The 20,392-nt window shown below is 43.8% G+C and overlaps 1 protein-coding gene across 1 annotated transcript in view; it reads right to left on the bottom strand.

The window, feature by feature from the left end:
* Window positions 1-20,392, bottom strand: part of LOC113406231 (oral-facial-digital syndrome 1 protein-like) — a 58,855-nt gene that overhangs the window by 8,084 nt on the left and 30,379 nt on the right. The window contains exons 17-18 of the mRNA XM_026649660.1: window positions 11,203-11,335; window positions 4,360-4,460 (exon numbers count right to left, since the gene is read on the bottom strand). Of these exons, the coding sequence (XP_026505445.1) occupies window positions 4,360-4,460; window positions 11,203-11,335 (234 nt within the window). The remainder of the gene's footprint in view (window positions 1-4,359; window positions 4,461-11,202; window positions 11,336-20,392) is intronic.

Here is a 20,392-nt window from a genome sequence, read left to right as displayed (position 1 = left end):
GTTATAAGCAACTGAAAACAAGATCTTATAGTGGGAAGTCTCAGGCAACCTTAGTAATAGGTATTCATAGATTCTGAGGCCAGAGTGGACCATTGTGACCACCCAGTCTAACCTCCTGTATAACACAGGCCCTAGAACTTCCCCCAAAATAATTCCTAAAGCATATCTTTAGAAAAACTTCCAATCTTGATTCACCAGCCTCGTGTATAATGACGCACAAATCTCATTCTTGTTCATGTAGATCAGATAACCCATCATATGATTAACATACTCAAAAGCAACTGTTTTATTTTTTTGGTTTTCTTTTAAATTAGTTTTAAATGATAACTTTGATTAATACTAAAGATATGGCTACCGAAACACAGATATTACTTATTTTGTAGTCATTATCAACAATCATCATCAATATGTTGTTTTGTATACCCCATGCTTGAAACAGCAGAATTTCATGTGTGCAGACTGGCAAAAGCAATGACGAAATAGCAAAACCATTTCTAATATTCTATGAGCAGAAAACAGTATTAACGAAAAGGTCTTTAAATAATCGAAGTCTAAAATGTCCATATACATATAAACTATGCATATAAATGTATCAGAGTTCATATATTTGTATAATCATAAAACACACTGCAAGAAGTATCAATGTCGTTCTTCGGTCACTATATCTTGGATCCAGCTTCTAAAAATCAGTCATCCACACAGAAACAGAGAACTAGAACATCAACAGTATGTATTCACCAAACTAAGACGCTAACTAGTACAGCAAGAATGATCTTTATTTGCAGCCAAAAAGCAACACCACTATTTAGAAAATAAAAAAAAATTATCTTGCGCTGTGTGTATCTTCATTCTTACAAGTGGGTGGAGAGTGCTAGAGAGGTTTTTATTGCTATGAGTTTGGAATAATTGTGCTGTCATGGTAATTATCTACATCAATGATGGAACCCATTTTAGGATGGACTGGCAGATGGGTGTTTCCTGTCTCCTGATGTCGCCTGGCACCATGTGCTGATATAGTTGCTACATCCTCCTTTTTCTCTCTCCATTTTTGCTCTTCTCCTTTTGTCTTATTCCTTCAGTATTTAGTTCCCCGCTTTCTGTATTTCCCCCTTTTCCTTTTTTATTCTTTTTTGCTTTTTATATGCTATGGAGAAGGTACGAGGTTAACTTGAAATTGTATGATATGAGATGTTATCAGATAAGTGTTAAGCAAAATTGCATGATGGGGTATGTTACAGGACAAAGAGACCACATGCTGTTGGGTGCACAGAGGTTTGGACTCCTAGTGGAAGCTCCTCCCAGATTGCTTGTTTGGAATTGGGGGGGGGAGGGAAGGCGGGGACGTGTTAATTCGAAAGGTTGTTTTTTTGGGAGAGAGGGAGCAGGATCACAGAGGGGGATGCAAAGGTAGATTTTGATCAGGAAGGGAAACACTGCCAGGCTCTTGTAAGATTAGTCTTTCCCTAGTACAGTGGTCCTCAAACTTTTTATATGCGCCCCACCCCCCTTAACTGTAATTGAATCTGTCCACACACATACACACACTGGAGCCAGGGCCAGAACATGGTTAGGAGCCACGGTCGGGGTCAAGGGTTGGGAGCCGGGTCCAGGAGCAGGAGTGGAGCTGCAGACGGACGTGCGGCTGGGAGCGGGCCTAAGGCGCAGCAGAGCTGGGGGCAGAGCAGGGCTGGGTGGCGTTCTCGCCACATCCCCCACGGGGGCTGGACCAACACCTGCCACGTCCCCCTGAACATTCCTCTGCGCTCCCCTAGGGGCATGCGCCCCAAAGTTTGGGGACCACTGCCCTAATGGAGTAAGAAGTACAAGGGTTACTGAACACTATTATTACGTTTAATCTGGTTAAATAGAAGCTTAGTGGTTTTTCAAACCCAGAAGTCAGAGGTGTCGTCAGTTTGGAGAGATCTGCAGGGCCCTCAAAACGAAGTTAGGAAAACCAGCCAGGACTGCCGATGTTTATTGGCAAGTGTCCTGAGAGGAAGTTTACAAGGGTAAAATGACTGTACTAGTGCCACAGAGAAATCAATAATGAACAAGGGGTGTGCCCATGCAAGGGCAGGTCAGGGCATATGCTTTTCATGTTTCTTCTCTTTCTGCTCCCTTCCTCCTTTCTGATAGCGCTGGTTTTCTTCCACTCAAATGCCAATGGAGGTGTTCACTGGTACACCCAACACAGCACTGAGTGTCAGTACAGTTAATTTAGAACCCAGCTCTAGGTACAAATATCTTAAATTATCCCTTCTGTTCATGTGCATCACTAATTGGATGATGAGGCATTTAGCTAATTCTATATAGGCGCGACACCTGCTTTTCCTAGTTACTCATAGCACCCAGTCTGTTCTCAAATCCAGTAAAATAAAGGAAAAAAAATAAGTGAATTAGAATCAGTTCCTAAAAGTATCTACTGTAAAATTAAGTAATTTAATAATTTAAATGAATAAATGTCATATCCTAATTGTATGAGCAGAAATACCTAGTGTAGAAGTATTTCAACTAATGCAAGCTGCAGTAAAATAATCTACAGTAACTCCTCGCTTAACGTTATAGTTATGTTCCTGAAAAATCCTACTTTAAGCGAAATGATGTTAAGTGAATCCAATTTCCCCGTAAGAATTAATGTAAATGGGGGGGGGGGGGTTAGGTTCCAGGGAAATTTTTTTCGCCAGACAAAATACTATTTTTTTTTATGTGTATATATATATATATATATATATACACATACACACACACACACACAAGTTTTAAACAAACAATTTAATACTGTACACAGCAATGATGATTGTGAAGCTTGGTTGAGGTGGTGGAATCAGAGGGTGGGATATTTCCCAGGGAATGCCTTACTGCTAAATGCTGAACTAGCACTCGGCTGAGCCCTCAAGGTTAACACATTGTTGTTAATGTAGCCTCACACTCTACAAGGCAGCACGAATGGAGGGAAGGGAAACAGCATGGCAGACAGAGACACACACCGTGTATGTGAGAGAGAGAGAGACGCGCATTGTCCCTTTAAGTATGCTGACCCCACTCTAAGTACATTGCCTTTTTAAGTAGATCAGCAAGTTGAGACAGCAGCTGCTGCCAGCAAGCTCCCTCCATCCTGAGCCCTGTCATGTTCCCCTCCCCCCCCATGCTCTGTGGAGATAAGGTACAGGAGCGGGGGGCAGGAGCAGGGGGAGGGGGACACCCTGACATTAGCACCCCTCTTTCCCCCCCTCTGCACAGCAAGCAGAAGGTTCCCAGAAGCAGCTCCAAGGCAGAGGGCAGGAGCAGCACATGGCAGTGGGGAGAGGGACAGCTGAACTGCCCGGCAATTGACAGCCTGCTGGGTGGCTGCAGCACAGGTAACTTAGAGGAGCTGATGAGGGCTGCCGGTCCACCCTGGTTCCAAGCCCCCACCAGCTAGCTCCAATGGGCTACTCTTTCTGCAAGCAGTGGACAAAGCAGGCAGCTGCCAAACAACGTTATAAGGGAGCATTGCGCAACTTTAAACGAGCATGTTCTCTAATTGATCAGCAGTGTAACAATGAAACAACATTAACTGGGATGACTAAGTCAGGAGTTACTGTATTTAAAAATTGTAAAAAGAAAACTAAATGGAATGAATTAAAACTGATGACTAAAATAACTAATACTAAGGGGAAAATCCACAGAACAGTCACCCACTTCATCAACTCATCACTGAACATAGCCAGCATGTCTGCCATGGTAAACAGAGCAACCTTAGAGATGTTTTATTTAGAGTTTAATACTGTGTTGATACCTAGGAAAACAAGTAGGGAACTGTTACCTTTGCGCATGAACTGAGACAGTGTGACACCTGGAGCTAATGCTGATCTCTGCATCCATATCTTTGAGAAGTATTCTACCTTTAACTGGTGGTCCTTCTCCCTCCATTTCTTTCTATTTGTCAACAGTGAGTTTAATTTGCTATCCAATCATGCAGCTTTAATAACAGTTTTCTCCAGTCTTTATTAACCTAAACAACTGTGTTATCTGCAAATTCTGATACCTCAATATTCACCTTCTTCTCCACACACAAACATTGTGTCACTGTAGTTAAGGTTGCACAGTTCTACTTGCATAATATTTTAATAATAATAATAATAATATCTAAAAAGCTTAAACTGAAATCTCTGACATAACCTAAACTGTGGTCTTGTAACTTCTCCATCATAATGTATTAAACAACATTTGTTTCTAATATGGATCCCTCAGGCACCCCCTGCTAACCCTTTGCTAATTTTAGGTTGAAAAGAATGGTTAACCTTAAGGAAAAAAACAAGAACTTCTACTCTTTCAATTTACTAAGTAACTGTCTGAAAAAAAAACACTAAAGCTTACATTTAAGAGAAGAATCATGTTCTTCAAGATCCTCATATGCTAGCTTCTCTGGCTTTGAAGAGTCATTGAAGTCCTGATTATCAGCTTGCTGTTCACGAAGACTGAAAGTGGGGAGGAAAGAGAACATGAATTAAAAGGTTTAAATAACCAAAACGTCAAGTACATCAGCAGTTAAAGATATGACAATAGTCTGTAGTACCCAAGAGTAGCTATGGACTAAGAAAACTGTAAAACCACATACGCAAACTAACGTATAAGTCAGAATTTACAGGATATGGAATTTAAATACAGTAACCTAATCCTGACCACCGTCAGGTATGAATGCAAGGCTCAGCTCTTGGATAAGACCTTTCCCATCAGTCTCTCCCCAAAACATAGCCACAATTGGGAAGAGTGAAATACATATAAAAAGAAAGATATACTATGAAATTGAGTTAAAAACAGGAAGAGAAAACAAAAAACAAGAAAGAAGGCAAAAAGGATCACACATACAATGAGAAGAGAGATTAAGAATTATGCCCTTTTAACCACACTCAGTTTTGTAGTTTAATTTGTGTCCAGTGCTTTGATGCCATGATAGTCTGTTAGATTAGACAGCCTTTCATCCCTGAAACTACATTTTACAATCCTTCTTTAGCCCTATGGAAAATGAGTTTAGTGGTCTCTTTCTAACTGCTTCTGGGGATCTGTCTATAACAGTATCAAGTATAATACAGCCAGTGTAACACAGCTAGCAATCTCTTATCCAGAAAGTAGAAAGAGACCTGCAGGTCACAAATGAGATGCCCTGTAGCACTATGTACAGAAGCTTGTCAGCACCTGGCTGTATTAGTCTTTCACTATAAGCATAAACATATAAAATATTTATGAAAAGTCTAAGCAATAAGTTTTTTATGGGGTGAGGATAAAGAGGAGGATACATAAAATGTACAGGCTCTAAGAGATAGCCTTAATTAATGTAAATTGAAGCCTAAGGGAAAAATACTCCTAGCGGTGTTGGTTCTGCCATTTCAGAAGAGAGGCTCAATGCACAGAAAACCCCTGTAAATTACACACACCATCTACTGCGGTCAAATATAAGTGGTATTTCTAGAACTATATCATCTAGATAATGTATAATCAGTATATAATCTATATTAAATGGTTCTGAATCTCTCCTTTAGAGAAATTTTTGTCTGTTGGGTATATATTATTTATCTAGTGTACAAGGACACATGCCACTCTGTATAATATTGCTAGTGTTATATCCTGTAGAAGTGTTAGGAAGGCATGGAATTCAATGGGACAGAATTAGTAAACAAAAGTAAGAGAGGTTTGTCTCATTAAGGCAATTATCTGCATGAATCTCAAATGTTTTTCACAAGCCATTTTGTCACAGCAATGTTGATGAATATGGACTGTATCCAGTATCAACAACATTCCATAAAACCGCTAATGGTTTCTCAGTCAACAATAAATTATTAGAAAAATGGATTTAAAAACTATTATTCTGAGAAACAAAGATTTATATAAAGGTGCTTTATGGACAGTAAAACTGGCAGCCTAACCTATAATCAAAGTATTCAATCCTTAAATTTTTTAGGAATCAGCATTAAAGCTGCAGTAATCAAGCCTATATCTAGGATGAGCAAGAGATGGAAGGTCTCACTCATGTAGAGGGCTCATCCCTGTCCTTCTGATGATACCAATGTATTTTGGGAATAACAGTAAAGAAAACAATACTTCCCACAGAGCCAGAATACTAGAAATGCAATCCTTTCTCCAAAGGGAAAGAAGGGGTTGCTTTTATTCACTTCCGTCCCACCCACTCGCAAGTTGGGACAGGAAACTAACTGTAGTGCGGGTGTCTTGAGAACAGATATTTTTCCCAGTGATGGATGAGGTGTTCTATTTTGATTGTCTCCCTGGTGTTCTGGACAGAATATGGACCCACTCTACTGAAAATACACCAGATTTTCAACACTTGGGAGGCAGTATCATGGTTTCTTTTTTTTGTTAGCTCCCCTTCCCTCTTACTAAGCTTACCCAGCTATCTAAATCCTATCAACTATGTGACATTTACCTGATGCTCGGAGTGAACAGCTGGAAAAAGCCCACACATTTATTGCTGTACTTCAGAAAAAAATTGTGTTGCATGCTATAGCCATTTTCTCTTACAATATTCTCATAGAGATGTGCAGCACTTAACCCTCAACTGGTGAGGTCTATCATGTGAGATAGTGGGGACAGCATGAATGAATGGAATGGAATAGTGGAAGGTGAGACACTGTGGCACCAGGATAAGCATGCACCTACCTAAGAGGCCCCAGAAAATTCCAACCAGTTCTTTTCAAGGCCAAAAATCAAAAACTCCCTAATCTCTAATTGCATAAAATACAAAAATAAATTATCTGTATCTCATTTAAAATGAGTACAAAGGAGTTGATTGTTCCAGAAAAAAATAAGGACAAATGAGCACTTGCTATGGCAACCTGAGCCTACAACTGCCTATTCTTCAACAGCAGACTTGGAGGTTAGGTGGTGGGTGAGTCACAATCCTGCAAATGATCTTTCAGAAAAACAGAATTACAAGGTAAGTAATTGTCCCTTCTTTCAAGACACCATCTATGCAGGATTCTCACTCTTTGAATGTAACTGACCTCCAGGAGATTTCTCAAGATGGTGTCAGGAACAGGGCCTGATTTAGGGGCAGGTGACCACCTGGGGTACTGGGCTTGGGGGGTGCCGGGCTCAGGGTGCTGTTTTTGTTGTTAGCAACACTTTTCCTAACATGTGGATAGGTTGAGGATTCTGCTCACGCTGCTGGTCGCGAGTGGTGAGCGCAGGTTTTTGAAGCTCAGGCTCATTAAAACATATCTTTTATTGATGATGGCCGACGAGAAACTAACGTTGCTTTATCGCTTGAAAATGCCATTGGTCAACCTTTGGATCTCTCCGGTGGTGTGCTTCAGTTCACAAGGGCAAAGGCGAGAAAAGTGACCCTTTGAACTAAAGAACTAGGGTTAACATTCTAAGGCTGACACCTACTCTAACACTATTTAATACTGGTCCACCCAATGTTGGTGCACAGTTCAGTTTCTTGATGTTAGTACATTTCAGTTATTCTTAAAATTAAAGAGTTTCTGTAAGCTTAGATGAAACCAATTTTTTTTTTATTTGCTTATACATGGCATGAATAAATACAGATTTACAGATCCTAGCGTGCAAATTTATCATCTTATATGATAGGGATAAATCACGCATGCAAGTCGTAAAATGGGCTACAAATGCAATAAAAATAAGGTATTCAAAAGTTTAACAAATGTGGGGGGAGACGGCCACCAAAGATGCTCCTTGCCTGGGGTGCTATTTGGTCTAGGGTCAGACCTAGTCAGGAAGGCTTTGGTGCTGTTCTGTTTTTTTTTGGGGGGGGGGGGGGGGGGGGTAAAGAGGAAAGAATGAGAGATTCAGTGGGAATGTTTTGTTACTTTTTAACTCAAAAATGTGCCCATTTACACAGCCTGAAAAGACAAAACAACAAACTCCAAAATCCAATAGGTGATGCAAGTTTGGGCTCCCCTACTTCAGAAACAAGTTCTGTTGGCATGGGGAAACAAAGGGAAGCTCATCCTCAGAAAATATATGTTAGCATTGAAACTTTGGGGAGTATGGCATGAGGCTACCTGCCTTGCCTAACATCCTGACTGAAAACCTCGTTGAAGCAGGCAGTGGAAGTTGCTCTGCCTCACCTAGCACAAGCCTAACGATAGGTCAGCCAGGTCACAGCTGTGAAAAAACCAGCAACATAACCTTTCAGACAGAGTCTTCATGGAGATATAGCATCGCTCAAGGAATCAGTGTGGTCTTTCTAAGGTCTTTTGTGTGCTCCAAATAGAATCCCAAAGACCTTTAAACTTCAGCTATATGCAAAGAGCCTTCCTGGTATGGGAAGGATGAGAAACTCTACCACCACTTTGGATGGAAACTACTGATGAGTTTATAACACAACCTGGCCCTTGTAAAATATGGTGTAACATGGGTTAGTTACTAAAACCTGAAGCTCACTCACTCTATGAGCTGGTGTTCCCTTCATCAGGAAATGATCCCCCCATACAAAACTTGTGATTAAGTGAGCCAATAGGCACTTTTGTCAGCCTTGTCAGGAACACATTAATATCTCGTAACACAGAGGGTTTATTAAATGGAATTTCAAAATTGTCAAGCCCCACATGAAGCTGATGACAATGAGCTGTAAAAAAAACAATGTACCTTCAGCCAGTTTATGATAGGCTGAAAATAGCTAAGCTAAATGAACTTCTTAGAATTAGTCTTTAAATTAGAGTCTGACAAGTAAAGAGGGTAATAAAGGCATTTAAGCTGGGCTAGAAAGGGGTCTGCCTCCATTGTCCCACATTTGCATTACACTACAAACCTTATCTTGGCAAAACAAAGCACATAATCTAGTTTCTCTATGTGATCAGCTCTGAACAGACTCATGGTCTAATGCTAGTCCAGAGCAGCTTTGGGAGCCATATTCAGGTCAGTCAGCATGATGCTGAAGTTCATTAGACTCTTGTTGCTCCTAAGCTTGAACAGAACCTGTTCCTCAAGAGGTTCTGACTTTAAAAAAAAGAAAACCTGGTCTGAGGGTGGAGAGAAGATCCTTTTCAGCCAGGACTGTTCCTGACTCTGAAAGAAGAAAACTAGCAGCTACCTTTGTTGAATGCCAAAGATCGAGTTCCAGAGCCTGCCTTCAGAGGAAAAACTAAATTATCTTTCCTGACAGCAGAGATTACTGATAGGAGAGTGTCACCCAGTATCTGGTGCGTAGGGGACAAAGTCTAGAGCAGGGGTTCTCAAACTTCATTGCTCCGCGATCCCCTTCTGACAACAAAAATTACTACACGACCCCAGGAGGGGGGGGACCAAAACCAGAGCCCGCCCGAGCCCCGCCAAAGCCCAAGCCCCACCACCTCGGGCGGGGGGACAAAGCCAAAGCCAAGGGCTTCAGTCCCAGGTGGGGAAGACTGAAACCTGAACCCCACCACCTAGGGCTGAAACCCTTGGGCTTTGGCTTCCGCCCTCGGGGGTAGGGCTCAGGCTTCAGCTTCCACCCCAGCAAGTCTAATGCCACCCCTGATGACCCCATTAAAATGGGGTCATGACCCACTCTGGGGTCCCAACCCACAGTTTGAGAACTGCTGGTCTAGTGTCTAAATATAAACAACCCTACCTGAGCTCCCCCTGGTGGATGCTCACCAGGTTGCTGTGTTTGGATCTAACTACTGGATCCCACATGCTCTTAGGCTGGCTGGGTCGTCCCTGTCTCAAGCTCTAGACTTCTAGGAACACTCTCAGGGTACAGACTGTCTATCTAGTACCACATCCTGAGAGATGAGACTCCATGGTCCAACTGTGTTGTACCTGAAACTAGTGCTGGCCCTCACAGCACTTGCTCCACGGACTCTCCAGAGTTCCAGTGAAGCTGTGGACCCACTGATTTACTGTTTCGCTCTTTGGGGACTATGCATTAGTGAAAGCAGAGGACACTCAGACTCTGCAAAGCAATTTCTAAACATACACACACTTTTACTCACAGACAAAGCAGAAGAGATCTATGGAAAAGTAACAATTGTTCAGGCTACACAGGAAAAAATTTAAGCATATGTTTAAGTCCCCTTTACCTCATGCTTAAGTGCTTTCCTGAAAAAAGTTTGCTTTCCTGAACTGAGGCCTTCGTGCCAAACCCTGGTTCCACTGGAATCAGTGGCCATTTTTGCCATTGACATTAATGACGTTAGGATCTGTCCATACTTAGATTATTTAACAAAATTTTGCTAGCACACAAAATCCTGCCATCCAGTGTCCTCACTACTCAGTTTTGGTGAGTCCTTTCAAGGTCCCAGGACTCTCCACTCCTCCTCCTGGTCAATTTTGCCTTCTTGTTCTAGGTCTCTTCTATAAAGCCAGCAAGAGCCTCCCTTTCTAATCCCACCGCTCCTGAACACCTTCAAGTCTCTCGTCAGGTGATTCATTGCTTAGTTGCAACCCACCTGAAGTCTACACTGGGAAAATTGGTTCCCCTGGGCTTTAGTCAGATCATTGTTCTAGGATGCTTCCATCTGAATAGAAAACTATCCAGGTTAAGGATTCTGGATTGCTTTACATTGTTAGCCCACCGCTAGATGCAAGGATTTCTCCTGACACCTCCTGGGCATTTCAACTCAAGATGGAGGCTGCAGTGCCAAAGTAAAGGCACAGTACAGTCTTACAATTAAAATGACATTCCCAAAACAGAATTTAATTTGCAGACTAATACAGACATATAATAATCTGCCACATTAAATAAATACCTGATTCCCTGTAAGCCCCCAGAGCTACAAAAAGTCAAAAAGATAAGGATCAAGACTGACTGAAATTCAGATGACAACAAAACAAGAATATCCAGTCCTTGAACAAGGGCTACTGCAGAAAAAACTGCAACTATTTTAATTAGAAACATTGGACAGTTTCCAGGGTAACTTCTTCACTAACGACTATTGCTCAGAGAGGAATTGGCTGGAATGTTCTGGAATACCTATGAAGTACCTGAAGTTAGATACAGTAGGGCAGAGCCCTTTGGCCAGCCTATGGACATAAAGTCAAAAAATTTAAAGAACTAAGGGGAGTTTCCATACGGCTTACACTGGAGACATTAGACACAAGTGTGAGAATCCTGAACACATGGTATCTTTAGAAAAGCTCTAATTCATACACAGTGAAAGATGGCTGTAATCATGTGACCTAACCAATAAGGCATAAGTTTCTCTAAAAGAAATGGTTAAAATGATCTTTCAGAACTGCAGATAGTGTTACAATACTTACCTCAACTTTTGTCCATGACTGGTTGGAGAGGAAGGAGCAGACTCAGAAGATGAAAGATGGCCTGTCCTCAAAATAGGAGAAAGAGGCTGGTCGACACTCTGTTGGGAAGAGACTAGGTACGACTCACTGCTATCTGTAAAGCAGACAATAACAATTTATATCAACCAATTTCTTGTACTGTTCCTGCATATCCTAATTATAGGCGGTGCTCGTAGCACTCCCTATTGTTAGGGTTTCCTGACAGTTCCCATTATAAGACTCTATTTTCAATTGCTTATAGCTTTGTCAAACTTGAATTATTTGGACTATTTCCATACCATGCCTCTTACTGAATTTTTTTGGAAAATTTCAGCCAAAACAGTTCAGCTGTTTCCAAGAATGAGGCTAGGGGAAAATATGTTGTTTTGCCCATGTTAAAGCAATACTGGTGACCCTGAAATTTGAAAGAGGATGGCCTTTGTGTCTTTCACCATTCTTGTTAAAATCTACCCAAATTTGGTCAAATTAAAAGCCAATGGAAAAAAAAAAATCACAGTTTGCACGTGCTCAGTAGATACTTTGATTTTAGCTGCTAGAAATCTCTGAAAATTTTGTCCTCACTGAGCATACTCAAACCTCTCACAGCTCTCAATGCCAACTGGAGGGCACATGCACCTTCCCACCAGAGCAACTGAGCCTATGCCATCCAGCCCAGGGCTACAAGGGCAAAGCCAGGCTTTCCTTTCAATGGCTGCTTCCAGCTGCACCAGGCCAGGGTGCTGCCAGGCACTGAAAAAGAGAGTAGGGATCCTTCCTCTTCAATGCTCCTAATGATCACCCAGATGGCACCCAGAAAACATGATCGATGAAGCCATGTGATTTGAATGTAGAAGTGACAAAAGCCAGGGAGCAGGAGAAGATGTCTGGTAAAACAAACTGGAAGTGGCGGCGGAAGGAGGGAGAAAAACTGGGACTGATGGGTTAAGGAGACTGGGAACCATGGGGTGGGAAAGGCTGGGACCGGAAGCCAGTAAGGGAAATGGGGAGGAGGTAAGAGACTGGGAGCCAGCTGGTGGAGGTTGGTGGTGGGAGAGAACACAGATCAGATGAGGAGGTGTGGGGAGGAGGGGAGACTGGGACTGACTGGCAACAAGACTGTACTAGAATCATTGTGGGGCAGAACTGGGGTGGAGGGCAGTAAGATCTAACAAGGAGCTGGAAAGCCAGAGGAGAACTGGGAAGACTGGGTCAAAGCACTGGTATGAGGACACAGACTGGAAGAGGAGCCTGGGAGGGAGACTAGCTCTGGTAACTAGTTGAGGAGGAAAAGGAGCAACTGGGACAGTCTGGGTGAGAAAACAGACTGGCTGGTCAAGGAGAAAAGGACTGGGTGTGGTAAAGAGGAGAGACTTGAGTGAGTGGGTAGATTGGGACTCTGACAGTGAATTCAGAGGGGGAGACTAGGATTGGCTCGGCAAGGAAACGTGGATGAGAAACCTGAAGAGTGGAGACTGGGATTGGGCAGGCAAGGAGAATAGGACTGGGACAAGGAGTGAGGGTTGGGGAAAAGATAGGACTGGGACAGGTTGGAATGGGTCAAACCTAGGGTGGATGAATGGTTATTAGACTGTGTCCACTACAGAATACTCCCCTCCAGAATCTGGAATGGAAGAAACAATTACTTACTTTAACTGTGGCTCTTCGAGATGTGATGCAGATGTGTATTCCACTTCGGTGCATGCACACCCAATGCTCCGGAGCTGAAGAACTTTGCCTACCAGTACCATAGGAGGCGGAGCTCGCTCCTCATGCTTATAGCTCTTCCCCTGGCAACAGGAGGTGGCAAAGCCTCAACCCCTTGCCCCCTAGTTCCTTTGTACCAAACATCCAGAGATCAGACTCTGATGCAGAGGGGACAGACAGTGGGTTGCGGAATTTACATCTGCATCACATTTCAAAGAACCACAGTTACTTCTTATAACTGTTTCTTCTTCGAGTAGATGCAACAGTGTATTCCAATTAGGTGACTCACAAGCAGCACCCACTCCAGGAGATGGGTCTTGGAGACTACAACTCTACCCCGATATAACGCTGTCCTCGGGAGCCAAAAAATCTTACCGCGTTATAGGTGAAACTGCTTTATATCGAACTTGCTTTGATCCACCGGAGTGCGCAGCTCCGCCTCCCCCCCCCCGGAGCGCTGCTTTACCGCGTTATATCCGAATTCGTGTTATATCAGGTTGCGTTATATCGGGGTAGAGGTGTACCTTAACAGCACTGCAAGACCGCCCTACCAAAACTTGCATCCACCTTGGGAGGTGCGGTAATGCCATAATGGTTTGTGAAGATATGTATGGATGACCACATAGCAGCCCTGCATATGTCAATATCAACACATCCCTGAGGAACACTACTGACATTGCTTGTGTTCTCATAGCATGAGCTCGTACCTGCTGAGAAGGCCTAGCTAAAGCTATTTCATATGCAGTCTTGATAGAGGATGTTATCCATTCAGAGATCATCTGTGAAGAGATGATCTGATCCGTCACACAATCTGCATATGACACAAACAGGTGAAGTGAAGCATGAAACAGTTTAGTTCTGTCCAGATAGAAGGCTAGACACTGCTTGACAGCTAATGTATGGAAGTGATGTTCCTCCGGAGATGAATGTGGCTTAGGAAAGAACACAGGTAAACATACCACCTGGTTCAAATGAAACTGAGAAACCAGTTTAGAAAATATTTTGGGGTACGGTCATAAAGTCACTTTGTATTTAGAGAACTGTTTATAATGCGTTTCTGCCAGGACAGCCTGCAATTCACAGACTCTCCTTGTGAATGTTATCGCTACCAGGAATGCAATCTTCTGACACAAAAGTGGAAAGGAACAAGATTCCCAAGGCTTGAATAGATGTCCCATTAAAGCCGCTAGGATCGTGTTACGGTCCAATAGAGCAACCAGCTCTCAGACCAGAGGATGGAGATGAAGATGACCCAGAGGATACTTATCTTCAGGGACCACACATAACTCAGGGAAAAATTCCTGCTCAGATGCTCCGCAAGATGATTCTGGACTCTAGGCAAGTGATTAGCTATCAGAGTGATACTCTCTTCAAGCAGAACTGCCACAACCCGACTGCCTCTTGGCAGAGCATCCTGGAGTGTGCTCCCCCCTTCCTGTTCACATAACACATCGGAATGACGTATTGTCGGTAAGTATGTGAACCACTGAGCCCCTGATACAGTCCAGAAAAGCATGACATGCATTGTAGATGGCACGAAGCTCCAGCACATCGATATGTAGTAAGGACTCCTGTTCTGACCACAGATGTTGAACTTTCAGTGACCCCAAATGTGCTCCCCAGCCTCATCAGGGAGGCGTCTGTGACCACAGACCTGATTGGTAAGGTCTGGATGACGGGAACGCCCTGACAAACATTCTCTGGAAGCGTCCACCACTGCAAGTTCAGGACCGGTGTAGGAAGACAAACCAATCTGTCCAAGAAGTGAAGAGTCAGATGATAAGCTATCCTGAGCCACATTTGAAGGGGGCAAAGACACAACCTTGCAAACTGGACCACCTGCATGCGGACCAAGAGGCTCAGGCACATCCAAACTGTTGAGGAAGGCTGACTCTGAAGACTGAGGCAAAAGTGGAGGTCAACAAAAATGCTCTCAAACTTGTAGAGTCTATTAAGACCAGAATGAACTTGATTTTCTGAGTGGGAACCAAAGTTGACTTTCTGGTATTTAGGATGAGACCCAGACAGTTGAGCAAGCACAATGAAAAAGGGCATGAGAAAGGACTTCCTCTCTGGACCTGCCCCTCAGTGACCAGTCTTCCAGTGCACAGGAATATGTGGATTCTTTTATTCCTGAGGCATGGGCGTGGGTGACAGCATACATTTGGTAAAAACAAAAGGGCAGAAGACAGGACAAACATAAGCACAGTGTACTGAAAATGGTGTTTCACTATGACGTATTGAAGGAATTTTCTGTGGTTCGGCAAAATCGCCACATGAAAGTAGGCAGCCTGAAGGTCCAGAGCTACTAACCAGTTGTTCTGAGATAATGCGTGCCGGATAGTCGATAGCGTGACCCTTCAGAACCTCATGTATGTGATATATTTGTTGAGGCCACGAAGGTTGAGAATGGGTCTTACCCCTCCCTTGGACTTGGGCACCAGAAAGAACTGGGAATAGAAGTCCTTACCCTGATGTTCCAGTAGAATCTCCTCCATCACTTTCAAAGCCAGTAGAAAGCGAACCAGCTCAAGGAGCAGTAACTCATGACAAGGGTCTCTGAAGAGGGGCGGGGAGGGAGAGAGTGGGGGAGGGATGGAAAGGAACTGGATGTCATAGTCATAGCCATAGCCTGATCTGACAGTGCCTAGGACCCAGCTGTCAGGGGTGATCAAGCCCCAAACATTGTGAAAGCGAGTTTGCCTGTCCCCAAACAGAGGGGTTGGGGAGAAGGGAGTGATGACTGGAACACTGCTCCAGATGAAGGAAGCAAAATGAGTGCTTGGGGGGTACCGGGAGAAGGCACGTTAACTGCTCAAACCCAGGATCTGAATGCCTCCTCCTCTGGGACCTATGCCCTTCTGGGGTAATCCCGCTGTCTCGGGGGGAAAGGCTGCCCAAACACTCTCTGTGGACTATACTGTTGCTGCTGAGGACCACCATAGTTGCGTCTCTGTACTGCCAGCACGTAGACCCTCAAGGACCATAGGGTAGCCCTAGAGTCCTTGAAGAAGTGCAGAGTCTCATCCATCTTATCTAAAAAAAGAACTTGGCCATTGAAAGACAAATCATCTATCACCTGTTGCACATTGGGAGTAATGTCCGAATTCTGTAGCCAGGATGCCCTTCTCACAGTCACCACTGATACCATCACTTTGGCCAAAGTACCTGTGACGTCCAGTGCGGACTGCAACCAAGTTTTAGCCACCAAGCAGCCTTTGGTGATAAATGTCTGAAATTCCTCCCTGGAGGATTCAGGGAGCTGGTCCACAAACTTAGACATAGCCGGCCAGTTCACAAAGTCATATTTGGACAGCAATGCTGTAGTGATAGATTTTTACGCTGAATGTTCTGGGATACCCGGCAGCACCCTGATAGAAGCTTAAAGAAAAACCTCGGAAGGAGTTTAAATATCGTAAAATCACATTTCTCTTAATTGGATGTAAAAAGAGTGGTGACAGAATCAGGACACTTTAGTTTGCATAAAACAGTAATTAGTTTTAAGATTAAGGCTTTAATTAAGTAGAAAATAATATTAGTTTAAATTTAGAAAATCCAACATGGCTGACCAAAATAGCAGATATAGGGATGATGTAGTGGAAGATTCCATCTCAAAGATACTGAATGGCATAGTGGAAAATTCCATAAACTGATAGGGAATGACTCAGCAGAATCTTCTGGAACCTTCTAGAGTCCAAGATGGCGTCATAAGGGGGCGGAACTAGACAGGAAGTCACATGTAGGTACACATGACCAAGCACATGTAGGTACACATGACTATGTGACATCATAGGGAGGGGCTGAAAAGCTGGAAGCTGATTGGCTGAGCCTGAGAGAGCAACCAGTATATAAGGCCAACAGCCAGCAGTCTGAAGTTGTAGTGGGTTTGGGATTTGGAAGAGATCAAAAGCTGCAAGACACCTGTGAAGAAAATAAGCTAAGCTATCTGGAAAACAGCTACCTGAGAAGCAGCAGCAATAGAACCCGGAGGTTGCCCTGGCAACAGCTGCCATAGCAACTCAGCCAGCAGTCTTCGCCAGCAGCAGCTACAAACAGCCGCAGCGACCAGCACGCTTCCGTATCTGTCACCAGAGGGCAGCTTTCGCCTCAGTAGTAGCAGTCTCTCTCTTGTGGCAGACAATATTAAGCACAAGCAGACAGAGCTTCCTTTATGACAGATCAGAAGGACCCAACTGATGATTCAGAGAGTCGTAAGAATAGTAGAAGTGTAGTGTCTATTCACTATCAAGGAATGTGTGGGTTTTGCCTGTAAATAAAATTGGATGCCAGTGGTCTGAATGAGATCTTCCCCTACCCATCCGGTAGTCGCTTGGCCAGCCCTTATTGGATGTTAAATGTTACATATTGAATGTTAAAAGTCAAATAGTGTTAAGTGAATGGTTACATTGTTATATAGTCTGTCTTTTATTTGCTGCGCCGCTTTATTTTAAACTGTAATTTTATTATGTTTTATCATTTTTACTCATTTCTTCTTGTTTTTCTGTAAATACCTAATTCCTTCAATAAACAACTATTTCAGTTTTCGAAGAATTACTGCTTGTGTGTCCATTCTTGAGCGGAAGGCTGTATCCGTGTCCTTTCAGGAGTTAGCAAGACTAGCTTGCTCTGGGAAGCCCTCTGCGGGTCAGAGACAAGCCCCCTGGTAATACTCTGGCAATTCCTTTAGGGCAGGCCACAATCTTGTTTACCCTTTTTGTTAAATTAGACAAATTTGTAGGTAATTTAATTAGCATCTAAATTTTAGGGTAACAATGCCTGACGGTCAGCAACACACATCTGCAAGAGACGGGAGGTGTATGTCCATCTGTTTAGAGCCCTTAACCTTGGGAGTGGATTTGAATATGCCCTGCTAGCCTCTATAGTTCACCATGGTTACGACAGAATTTGGGGTCAGATGGGAGTAAAAACCCTCAAATGCTTATAATGAAACAAAGCAACGGTTCTCCATGCAATTCGCAGTAGGCTGTACGAAAGCCGGCATGCTCCAGAGAACCTTAGCAGGCTATAGGAGTGCATCATTAACAGGGAGGCTGTAGGATATCCAACAACCTATGTGTGTTCTCCGGTGAAGCGGTTAACTGTGCCAGAGCCAGACCTTGTTCCAGGATTGACAGTCCTGATGGGATGACTCTGGCGGCTCCATGAGGGGAAAGTTCACCAGTGCCTGGGCCTGTGGCAGATTGATGGTTACAGCCACACACCTGCCCAGTGATTTTGCTTTACAGAAAGATGAGAAGTGGGACTTCCATGACCGAGAAGCATCCCATAGATTCCATGGAGGCCACTAGTATGAGTTAGACTTTGGTGGCCAGTAGGTGCCAGGCCAGGAGGCCCCGTCCCAACCACGAAACCAGTGCTAATCCTGGTACCCATAATGCTCCATGAATGGCCACCGATGCAGGTCAGGCGATGGGGGGAGGGAGGGAGAGAGAGAGAGAGAGAGTGAGTGAGTGAGTGTGTGTGGGGTGTGTGTGTGGAAGAAGACCCCGACTTGGATGTCAAGGAGTCCCAGGTTTCACGGGATAAAGGTGGAGCCAGCACAAGGGAGTGAGCAACCAGTCTGACTCAACTGTAGCTGAGAATGAAGAGGGAACTGGTGCCGACAGTGGAAACAGTACCGCACGCACCAAATACGCCTCCATCGTTTCTGGTGTCAGAAGCAGTATTGATCCCAAAGTTGGCAGCAATACCAAGTTGACTGATGGTGCCAAAGTGGAGAGCAGTGAGTGCCATCCCAGTAACATTGGTAGCATCGACAACAGGAGTGCCAAAGAAGTTCCTGATGCCAGGAAGTTCCTAGTACTGAGCCCATTACTGGCCCTGCTTCCACTGACCATGGAAGGGAAACGTTGAGGTGCGATGCCAACAGACCCACAGGTTCAGCGGCCCACCCTGCCAATAGGGCTATAAACGATGCAGCCCTGGCGTAGTCCTGGACCAAAGGAAATGTTGGGACAGAAAGGCAGATGAGGTTCACTGCCGCCTGATCTGGAAACAGCCGGTGCCAGCATCATCTTCGTTGGTACTGGACTCAACAGACGCCCGGGGGTCGGAACCAGAGTCGACCGTACAGGATTACTGACCTTCCTGAGTGATACCAGGGGCCAGTTGATGGGACTTGCTCCCTCCCACGCTCCAGCATTCATACCATGCTCCTTTGGGAGGAGACAGATGAGTCCTCATGTGACCTGGAGCAATCCCAATCAGTCTTATGCGACCTTTTCTTCAGCACACTCAATTCCTCCATCTCTTCGGAGAAGCATGAGCTACAGAGCATGAAGCGGCAGCACTCTGAGAACATGAGGAAAACCTCTGAGCCAACATAGGTCTCAGTGATTATGAGGGCTGCATGGCCTGTTCAAGCAGGTGCTGCTTTATATGAAGATCCCTGAGGATGAAGGCTACCTGACTCCATTTTGTGAATGATGTGCCTAAGCACAGCAAGCGTCATTGTTGGGGATCGCTCCCCTACACAATGGACAATGTTTAAACCTTGGTGAAGGCATCACCAGGGAAATACTTAAACAAAAGGTAATTAACACTATACTAAGGGTAGTAATTAACTATATATAACTAGAAAAGTCACTAAGAAATAGAGAGGTTGCGAGATTAGTAACCACACAGAGCTCTGACTCCAGCCATGGGCTATAAGAAGAAGCTGAGAGAGGTCAGGGTGGCATCACCTTATATAGCCAGGGGAGGGGCTACAGGCACGAGGCGCAAGTGCTGGCATCTGTGGGTACTGCTAGGCAAAATTCTCCAGCACTGGTGAGCTGGGCAGGCACACACCTAAGTAGAAAACACAGCTGCATCTACTTAAAGAAGAAATATTATATATATATTTTTAAACATTTCTGAAATTACAATGATAGGGTATTGCAGTATTAACAGAAAACCACAATGTTCCAATCATGCCAAGAATCTAAAAGCCATCTTCCTGTAATTCACAACTGCTCACCAATGTGTGGAAGCAATATCACAGTAACAGGAGCAAACATTAGACATTGTTTACAAAAACCAACAAAGAGGGGAACTATAGTCATTCAGATTTTCAAAATAGACAATGGGCCATTTTAGCAGCCCAAATAAGCTGAGTCTAATTCTGCCCTTCATTACTGCCCATGCAACTCCACTGACTATGTAAATAGATGAGGCTATGCAGGGAAGTTTACAGAAGCTGTGAAATCACAGTTAATCTTCCAAGCAGAGTTACACTTAGGATCTGCTTTTGAATAAAACACGGATTACAACAGGACTACAGCTACAGTGGATCATATGGGTGTATTCCAATTACCCATTTAAAACTGCTTAAATTAAGGGCAGTAGGTTTGACACCCCCGCTCCCCACACACTTCTAAAACACTTGTTTTTAAAGGCTTAGTTTCTAATTCACTTATCATATTTTGCCTATAGCTTTCTCTTGCCCTTAAACAGATGATAAATGTAC

The sequence above is a fragment of the Terrapene carolina genome, unplaced genomic scaffold (assembly GCF_002925995.2).
Source record: "Terrapene carolina triunguis isolate 2854851 unplaced genomic scaffold, T_m_triunguis-2.0 Scaffold23, whole genome shotgun sequence".
Classification (NCBI taxonomy): Eukaryota; Metazoa; Chordata; order Testudines; family Emydidae; genus Terrapene; species Terrapene triunguis.
This window is presented reverse-complemented; position numbering and strand designations above follow the sequence as displayed.